This window comes from Callionymus lyra, chromosome 15, assembly GCF_982586985.1.
Source record: "Callionymus lyra chromosome 15, fCalLyr1.hap1.1, whole genome shotgun sequence".
Taxonomy (NCBI): domain Eukaryota; kingdom Metazoa; phylum Chordata; class Actinopteri; order Syngnathiformes; family Callionymidae; genus Callionymus; species Callionymus lyra.
The window spans coordinates 13,893,184-13,903,406 of record NC_141832.1 but is presented as its reverse complement, the minus strand read 5'-3'; the positions used below and the strand labels follow the sequence as shown (position 1 = coordinate 13,903,406).

Below are 10,223 nucleotides of genomic sequence, written 5' to 3'. Positions count from 1 at the left end.
CAGATGTTTAAGGTAGTTTCTCCACTGATCTATGGGTATAAGTGAAGAAACTACTACTAAACCTACTTGAATTGTTCTGGTAGAAAAACTTGCTAATATTGATCGTGGTTATGTTGTTATTGTATAAGCTCTAATTTATCTTTGCACTATTTTAATTGTGAATTCTTTTTTTTACGTTGGCTTGTTATTTTTCACCTCCTAGTTAAAAGACCAGTCATTTCCTTGATAACAAGTTAAGTTACTGGTCAACAACCGAAAACCTACTGAACCATTTGGTTTTGTCGTTCATCGTCAAAGCCAAAGGAAAAGTACTTTCATCTTGTTTTTGTGTTTTAATCGTTTTATCTTCGTGTTTATATTCAGTTGTCATGTTTCATCATTAAAAAGCTAGATTTTAACCATTCAGAACAGTCTATTCAATTATCATTAAATATAAAAGATAACGAAGAACCAAGTTTCCCTACAAAACACGAGGGGGCGAGCCAACTTAAAAATATTATGGCTATTGTTATCTTAAATCTGTACCAACAACTTTTCCAATGCAATGCTGAGTTGATGTTTCGTGGGCTGATGAGGACAAGGTGTGCAGTGCATGGAATTCACCTGGAGAATCCAGTTAAGTGTCTTCTTCTGCACCAAAGCCTTGGACGAAGAACAATCATCACGTCCTTCTTTCCACCGTGAGCTCCCAGAACCAACCGGAGCACAGCTTCTTGTTCTTGCTTGAAACAGCAAAAATGGTGTCCGCCCCTAAAATCTGCCAAAGCTGCTAAATTGTGAACGAATCAATGGAGTGTAAGAGTGCTGACTGAAAGTGGAAGACAAAAAAATGATAGCTTTGCCAGTAAAGATTCATCAAAGTAATACTTTTTGGCAAAATGATGGAGAACCTTGCATGATGAGAGATGATGAGCTAGGGCTGAGCGGTATGACATAATGTTCATGTCATGTTTTTTTTAATATTCTATCCGTTTCACCGTATTTAATGTTTGTTTTTTTTCTCATGCAAGAGTGTTCTTACCCACAGTTTCTTTTAAAAAGAAAATAATTACAGCAGTCGATTGGCTTAAATAGCCCATACTACTGTCATAAGGGTTGTATCATGTTTTGTTTTCATGTCCAGACACAGGTTAAAGCATGACCTCTTCAGTTTGGTGGCAGTAATTATGTTAAAGATGAGAATGATAATGGTTACAGTAAAAATTGAATATTTTTATTGGACATAGCTGCATAATCAGTGCAGTTAACCATCATTATAACAGGAACCATATCTTTGATGAGGTTGAATGTGATTGCTTTCGCTATCTTGACCCCTCACTTGAGAGGGTGCAGATTGAGCTGTGGTTGTGGATTATCTATTACTTTATCTAAAACGTGTTTTCGGCAGCCAATGTACGCTCAAAACTTTCCTGTGCAGACGCTGTATTGTTGGTGTGCAGCAGTGAAATAGGTCCCCCGTGGAAACACTTGATCTTTATTTGGGATATTCACAGGTATAGCAGTATATGAAAAATGTAACGAAAATAAAACTTGTTTACGGTACGAAGCGGTATACCACACAGGCCTAGTACATAGAGAACAATACGATTTTTTTCCCTCACCAAAACAATTTATTTTTCATGAACATCCACAAAGGTTTGACCAATTGGAACAAGACAGTAAAATATTGCATTTGCAGTGGTATATGAGTTTAGTACAAAATACTGAACCAGTCCTTGTCCACTAGTTCAGTAGTGTTGGGAAACAATTTCCGTCGCTGATCCTCTCACAACCGTCCCGGAACACGAATCGCTGTCTTCACGTAAAAGATGAAATGGATGGAGGAAGAACTTAGAGGAGACAGAATTGTCTTTTTGAATCACCGTTTTGCAAAAGGGGAGAACTCCAGTACTACAGTTTTCGCAAACTGCACTTGCTACTGCTCAGACGGGTCCGAGGAAAGTTCTGACAAGCCCCACAGTGCGGCTTCGTTTTATTGAAGGAAAACAATGTGCGATTACATATTCAAACAAGCCAATAAAATTCAAGACAGTTCATGATAGAGGTGTGGTTCTTCGTCTGACGGCTCACGTTGTCCAGGATGTTGGTTCCATGTGTCAATCGCGGTACAAACGTCAGTTAGCTGATAAAACAGGAACCTGGTACGATGTGTTCCAGTGTGTCAGCAAGATGTGTTTTGTCTGTCTCGCTATCTGCCCCCCAGTGAATTTCCTCTTAGAATCAGAACATCAAGTTACATAGCAGGTCACAATGACAATGAATTTAGTAGAAGTTTTAGAGTGTGTGTTTCCACAGTAGCAGTGGGTATTTGTGACATTAGATGCAATTATTACAGGGATCCTCTGGAAGCAGCAAGAATTTGCTGTTGCTGTTGGCTCGTAAACTATTGTCCTTGCAAAGAGGCAAAAGGACACAAGTGTATGATATAAGTGCATAAGATTCTGCCACAATTCTACATATTTCATTGTGGTTAAGCCTGGATTCCCAGGAACAAAATGTAAGGCTATTGATGAGCTACTTCTTACTAATGTTGCAGGCTACCAGGCCCCTGAATGTGAAGCCCAAGTAGAACGTGATGTTTTCATTGCTGTGAGGCACTGAAGGTGCATGGAGGGGCAGAAGGCTGAACTTCCTCTTTGTGGGACCAGCCAGGTAGACGATTCCATCTTCAGTCCAGCCGGACACTTGTTTCAGTATCACTGCAGTCTCAGGTCGCTTCAATACCTCTCCACTCCACCACTTTGAGCGAGAGGCATTTCCTAATTCTCCAAACTTCATCTTGTGGACAAACTTGTCCGATCCTTTTCCTTTCCCAAGGAAAAAATGTGTGTATAGTCTTCTATTCCCTGTTTTGATTTCCTTTATCTTGGTCCAGTAGCGTTTTTTAAGTTCCTCAACTGCTGACTGCACTGTTTCATATTTGGCTTCTTTTTCAGTGTCTGAGTCATGATCATCCGGCCAAAACAATAATGTCAACAAGAAAAGTGCTCCTGGTGAACATTTTCTATTGTCAGTCGGGAATTGTTGGCACAGAGCCTTCAGGTCTCTCATAGAGGGTGACTGTGTTTGGGGCGACAAACAGTTCAGAGTGATATGGGCCAAGATGTAACAGATTATATCATTTTGGCGCAGCTTTGCCTGCAGTGGATTGCTTGGGTAAAGAGAAATAATGGTCTTCAGGATCTCCACTCCGTTCTTCTTGTCAGTTAGCTTGGAGATAATTGATGTTATGTTTCCCCCTCCAAGTTGATAAATCATCATTTGTTTTTGGAATGGAGTTAGATTGGTGGTAATTTGCTGATTTGGCTGAAAATCAATCCCACTAAAGATGTCTCCAAACTCTGACGATCTTTTTGTCAACCACTTCAGTGGATGGCTGATCTTCTCCTCAGGACTTCCTGGTGTCTCCTCTTCATCTGCTTCGATTTCTGTCTGGAAATAACTGAGATCTTCTGATATCCACTCAAGTGAATCTTGCATGGCCTTATGCAGTTTTTTCAGACGGTCATGAAATGGTTTCCACGAGTCGTGAATTTCGGGGGGAATGTAATCCGTTAGCAGGAACTTTGTCAATTCGGAGCGGCCGTGTGGTGTTGAAAACATTGGCAGTGACTGAATCAGCTTCAGCAAACTGCAGCCAACCTCTACCTCAGCAAAATATCCAGAATTGTTCAAATGTTCCATATCTGCTTCAGCAGCTCTCTCGCAGTCTTGGAAACACTCTATGGCTTTAAGAGCAGTCTCCACTGCATCTGCTACACTGTCCACAGTTTTGGGGGCTTTGCTGTCGTCAATGGCTTTGCATTTAGCTTGAAACCATCTTTTGTACACTTGGCCTTTGGTGTCGAGAATGTATGAGTTGTTGGGCTGTTTTTTTGCAGCAACCTCTGCCCAGTGTTTAGCCACCTCAAAACGTGCATATTTATAATGAAAGCGAGCGAGATGCTGTGCAATAAAGGGATCTTCCCTGAAACGCGTGAATGCTTCTTCAAGTAAAGCAATTGCTGGGTCTGGGCCGCCCTCGTGCTCACAAACATACTCTATAAGAGGGGCGAAGAAAGTGTCAGATGTGTCACCCTTGCTTTTTTTGGATTGCCGGATGAAAAGATCCCTCAGAAATGTGTGATATTCATTACTTCCAAATCTGTGTTCAAAAAGTACACTTTCTCCAAGAAGATTCATGGCCAACTTGCTTTGATTCATTTTCTTATCCAGAAGTTGTTCTAGGATTTCTTTTGCAACTAGTGGATGGATAATTCTGATGGATTGAATTTCAGTTTTGTCGTCTTTTAGGTGTAGAAACACCAGTTTTGCCTGATCGCTGAGGTTTTCTTCAAACTTGGATCTTTCCACATTAAGTGTCATAGATAGCAAGGCTTCACAGTGTGACTGGGAGATGTAGGAGTTTTGAACATATGTGTTTAGCAGTGCCACATAATGCATGAGGCGTGTGACAACAGACTTGCTGTCAATGTCCTCGAGTAGATGCTTGACGAACTGTCGAATATACTCTTTTGAGAAACCTTTGCTCATCAGGACAAAGGTGAGAATGAAATCTGGCTCGTATTGTTGTTCAAGTTTATCAAGTTTCGCAGCAAATTTCCTCTTTTCTATTTCTGACAGTCTGTGAGTGACTGAGACATTTTGAAGTGAAGACTCATTGATTTTCCTTTCTGGATCGTGAGACCTCCTGCAACTCAGTAAAATAAAGCAAAGTGTTCCATTTTGAATCTTTTTCTTAATCATGGCAACTTCCAGCTCCTTTCTGAGATCTTCCAGGTAGTCCTTATCAGAATCTTCAATCAGGAGCAGGAGGGGCAGACACCTTTGTGGATCTTTTTCTTCATATTCTCTTAGTTCAACTGCATGTTGAGAAACATCTGCAACTGTTTGGTCAGATTTTACGACGGCACATCTCAGTGTTTTTCTTTGGTTCCATAACAACAGCCTTGCCACTGTGCTGCCACCACTTCCAGGATGATGGTTGATATTTATGGTGACGACAGGGTCCTGACAGGCATTATATTTCAGGTTGTCATTAAGAAGTTTGGAAGCCTTTCCATATGCATCTCTTTCAATCACCTCACCCACATAACCTTGATCAGCAAGCCAGAAGTTCATCCACTCCACTCTGCCTCCTCTGTAAAATTGCTGCTCAATTTCCTCCTTTTTCTCATCGATGAAGTCGACGTTTGTTTCATCACAATGATTCACTGAAAGAATCTCCAAGGAATACATTCTTTCCTCTTCCTGTGTTACAAGAGTGCATGTCCCGTTCACAACAGGTAAAAGTTTGTCAACTGTTTTAACTGGCTGCACCTGCTTCAAAATTGTGTCAACGTGGCTCATTTTCAGCCCAACAACGCTGTGATTGTCCACAGCCTCTTTGCCATATGACTCTGCAAATGCTTGCCACTTTAAGAAGTTTTCCTCAGACTCGCAGATACAGATGATGTCTTCATGACCTTCCATGTCTCTGTAGAATTCATGGAATGTATGCAAAAGTGGTTTCTCAACTTCTGAAGTGATGAGGAAAATAACTTGAAATGCCCCTTTAGGAAGGATATGTTTGCATATCAGAGACACCGATTCAGAAAGGAGAGTCATTTTGGATTTAATCCATGTCATTTCATCACATGGATTGTCGTTTCCATTGTAGTCAGAACGACCATTTGAGAAAATCCAGCTAGTCTGTTCAAACAGATGCAAGCGTCTCTCTAAATCTTTGACGGCCATGCCAGGGGGGAGCCTGTAGCTCTGCAAAGAATGCATGTTTGCCACATGATGCTGAAGGAATGTATTGCATAGACCTGAGACCTTTGAGTCTGGGTCAAAGTCGAACACACAGAAGATGTTCAGGTTTAATAACCAGTCAATATTGCCAAGATCAGCAGAGGATAATTTGTTTGTGACTAAAATGAACCACTTGTCTTTATCAATGAATTTCCTGTCATCTGTCATCAGCATTGTGAGTTTTCTTCCAAGGTCCTTGCAAATAGATGGAGCATTGTAGAAATATTTTTTCTCTGCTTCCTCTCTTTGAGCATCTCGATCTTTGATCCCTTCATAGAAGTGCTTTATTTCTATGTCATTCACGGGTTCCGTTTTTGAGCCCATCCTTCGATAAATTGTTTCTTTCTCAAGTTGTACTTTGTTGCTGGATTCATTGAACTTGGGCAAACGAACAGAATACACTTCGTTGTTGACGATACTGATCTTGGGTACTATATCAACCTCAACAACATACTTCTTTTCTGTACCTTTAGGATCTATGACCTCAACAAATCTTGGTGGCCGCATGCACTGTCGAATCTGATCCTTGTCAGAGGAGAAGCTCTTTTCAACGTAGTTCAAAGCGTCTACATACATGTCCTTCTCTGTAACTGGGACACCAATTATCTCACCGTGCACATATCCTGAATCTTCTCTGCTGTCCATCACGCCAAAGTGTATTGTTCCATTTGTCCTAATGTTTATACAACCTGTTGCAAATTTAAGAACCTCACAGGCAAACTTTGCTTGCAGTCTGGTGCGGTCTAGTGTGGCCCCCGAAGCAAAAGACTTGTATTCATGACAGGGGGTTATCAGGTCAAATGCTCCAGATTCTGGTGGTAGGACTCGATTCTTCCTGTATATGAAATCAAGAGCTTCCTGATCAAACGGTCGTGGTTTGCAATCATCCTTTGTGTTGCTTTTGTCTGCCGGTGTCTGCTGGCTCTGTGCACCCTGGTTAGGACCGTGGACCAGTTCGGGTTGGCCTGTTGTAGGTGGACTGTTTTGTGATTTTGTCTTATTCGCCTTCTTTTTCACTTCATTTTGACTGTCACTGGCAGAGATTTCGTTTTGCTTAACCTGTTGACGTTTGATGAGCTCATCTCTCTTTGATATGATTAAAAAAGAAGGTGCCTTGTCCTGTGCCTTGCACATTTTTCTTGACAAAAAGTCCTCATCTAGTTCGAGAAGAGTTTTTCCGTTAACTTTCTCATCATAGAGTCTTTGAACATACTTGTCCTTCAGCCCGATCGATCTGAGCCAGTCTCTTACTTGATCTTCACTCCAGTTTTCGAGGGCAATCTGCTCTTCATCAGCTACATGGTGAGAAAAGATCGGAAACTTATTATTTTGTCATCAGCAACTTATTTTAAAAACTTTAAAAAAAAATTTCTTTCACCAAGTGAAACAATAAAGGTTGCATCATATTTACACAATTTTATGTAATTTATTAGAACGTCTTAATCCTCACATAGCTGAGTTGATGTTTTGTGAAGTACAGTAAGTAAAGTGAAGGTTATTTGTAAAGCGCCTTTTTTTTAGACCAGGGTCACAAAACGCTTTAACAAACAAAAACAATGACAGCCAGTGAAAAGTTTTAAGGATCAGGGAAATGTGAGTTCTTCTACTAGAGCGGGTCAGAATTCTCGCTGCAGTTTTGTATGAACAGTAACTTTAAAGCACGTATCAATCTACAGTCACTGAGCTCAACCAGCAGTGGCTGCAGCGTGAGTCGCTCCACTGAAAACACTGACTGAAAAGTACCAGCTTTGGGGTGGGCTGGGTTTACAGCTTGCAAAAGGTTGAGAACCCCTGCCCTGGGATAATTTATTTTCGGTTAGAGCTGCTAACTGTATCAAAACATTTGTAGATGGTGTTTGTGATTCACAAACAAATCTTCTGTTTCTTATGTACGTCCATCATCATGTGTCAGTGAGTTGCTTTGAATATTGCTCAAATTCTAATTGTTCAGAATTTCAACCGTCTGGTTTCAATTTATAGACCAAGTGACAACTACTTAAGTTCTAAACCACTGACTCGTGATCACTGACACCTTCAAAAGTTCATTGTTGATATTTGTTTATATATTTGTATTCATTTGGGGTTTTTCTTTTGGCTATTAATCCAAGGGTGGGGGCAGAAGGAAGTTCTTGTGTCTGTATGTGTGTGATTGTGCGATTCTTTAATGTGCCTTGATTGTTTATCTGTCTATAAAAAGTAAACAATGATCGGAAAAAACATGGTATTCGTGGTGTAATGACAACGGTGTTACATAACAACAATAAACTGGAATACATTTAAGAAGGTAAAATGTATTTAACATGTGTAAACAACAGAAGTGTAATAAACATTATAGTCAGCGCTTCATCCAACTTATGAAAGTAAATGATTAACTCTAAGTTGAGTTAAGTGAATTATTTTATAATAATCTTATTTACCATTACCCTTTAACTGTACTCTAATATTTTAACTGGAAGATATGTTCTTGGTTTCGATTTTAAGGAAATCCACCCTCCTGTGGCTGACAAAAGGAATGGTAGGGCGGGCACTGAAATTCAGCCTCAATTCTAAACAATAAACATCTTACCCATAGCTTTATCTTCTTATTTCCACATCTCAGGACTGTGGTCTTCTTTTCTCACATTCCACCCTGCAAAGAAAATGGCGTCATTTTAATTTTTTTATGTTGACGATTGTTTCACACACCTGTATAAACACATGTATTCATCTGAAGTAATATAACATAAGATGTGGGTCCAATTGGGAATAATTTAAACACTCGTTTACAAATAAATATTAATCTTTATCATTTTTTGTTAAATCTTTGGATTAATTGTAAGCAGTGGTTTAAGATTTATTGTAGCATCCCGCCTTTCCCTGTATCTACAACTATGGCTGAAAAATAACTTAATTTATAATATTAACAGTCGTGCAACGACTGAGGTTTAGCTTTTACTTGCCTTTTCTTGTCTTAAAGCCGCTCCCTGCATGTGTCGAGGTACCGTCCAGATCTTCTGCCGGTGTTTCGTGTCTCGACTTTGGTTTTATGTGAACTCTCGTTTAAGCTCCGCCCACTTTCAGAAGAAAACGTTTGAGTTCATGAGCAAGTGACGTTGACGGAGAAATACTAACATAGAACTTCATCCATTTCTAATGCATCAGTCACAATCAATTATTGTTATAGGTTTTTATTTTTTTATTTTATTGATCGAAATAGACAAATAAACTAGACTTTTTTTGTTGCCGATGCTTGTATTGCATCAGCCATGTGGGAGAGCTCGCCCCACTGTGTGTATCTCTTTACACAGTGTTTTGTTAAAGAAACATTATTCATTTAATTATTGTAAAAGTTTATGTTTAATATGTACGAAAGAAAACAACAAACATGTTTCTTACTATAAAGTACTGTTACGCTTATTGATCAGTAATATAAAGCTGCTGGACAGGTTGATAACGTGACAGTCGAGAACACAGTGCCACTCCTGAACAGGTGTGACAAGGTGTCACGCCCAACTTAAAAATATCGTGGCTATTGTTTTCTTAAATATGTACCAACAACTTTTCCAATGCAATGCTGAGTTGATGTTTCGTGGGCTGATGAGGACAAGGTGTGCAGTGCATGGAATTCACCTGGAGAATCCAGTTAAGTGTCTTCTTCTGCACCAAAGCCTTGGGCGAAGAACAATCCTCACGTCCTTCTTTCCACCGTGAGCTCCCAGAACCAATCTGCAATCTCTGGTTGAGCCTCAGTCTGATCAGAGTAAATGATATTAAATAAAGTGCGGGTATTGAAGAATACCTTTTATGAAACCATTTTGCTCTTCGGATATTATGGTAGGCATGACTTTCTCTAATCTAGTAGCGAGGATCTTTGCTAATACTTTGACATCAGAATTTAGTAGAGAGAGCGGTCTGTAAGAGCCGCACAAGCTCGGGTCTCTGTCTTTCTTGGGTAGTATTACAATTTGTGCCTGGGTAAACGTTGGAGGCAACGTGCCAAGCTCAAGTGATTCATTGAACACAGATAGTAATAGTGGGGCTAATTTCAATTGAAATGTTTTAAAAAACTCATTAGGGAAACCATCAGGTCCAGGGGCTTTGTTTGATTGCATATTTCTAATTGATTGTATGATTTCTTCTAGGGTCAAGTCTGCATCTAGTTTTCCCGTTGAGTTTCTTCAATTAGTGGGAAGCACAATTTGTCCAGGAAGTCTCTCATTACATGATCATCCTCCGGAAAATTTGAACTATATAAATCCGAATAGAAGGTTTTAAAAATATTGTTAATGTCGATGGGGTCGTCTGTCAATGAGTTATTTTTGTTTCTTATTTCCATGATATGACGAGAGGTTGCTCGCCTGCGGAGTTGATGAGCCAATAATCTGGATGGTTTTTCCCCATGTTCGTAATAAGTGCCGCGACTACGGAGAAGTAAGCGTTCTGCATCTTTG

At 39.9% G+C, this 10,223-nt stretch overlaps 1 protein-coding gene across 1 annotated transcript; it reads right to left on the bottom strand.

Moving 5' to 3' along the window:
* Positions 1-1,468: 1,468 nt before the first annotated feature.
* Positions 1,469-8,787, bottom strand: LOC148065012 (sterile alpha motif domain-containing protein 9-like). Its single transcript, XM_087809538.1, has 3 exons — positions 8,733-8,787; positions 8,360-8,422; positions 1,469-7,088 (listed from the first exon to the last, which is right to left on the bottom strand). The coding sequence occupies exons 2-3, from the start codon at positions 8,361-8,363 to the stop codon at positions 2,515-2,517; spliced, it is 4,578 nt and encodes a 1,525-aa protein (XP_087665664.1). The 5' UTR covers positions 8,364-8,422; positions 8,733-8,787; the 3' UTR covers positions 1,469-2,514.
* Positions 8,788-10,223: the final 1,436 nt, after the last annotated feature.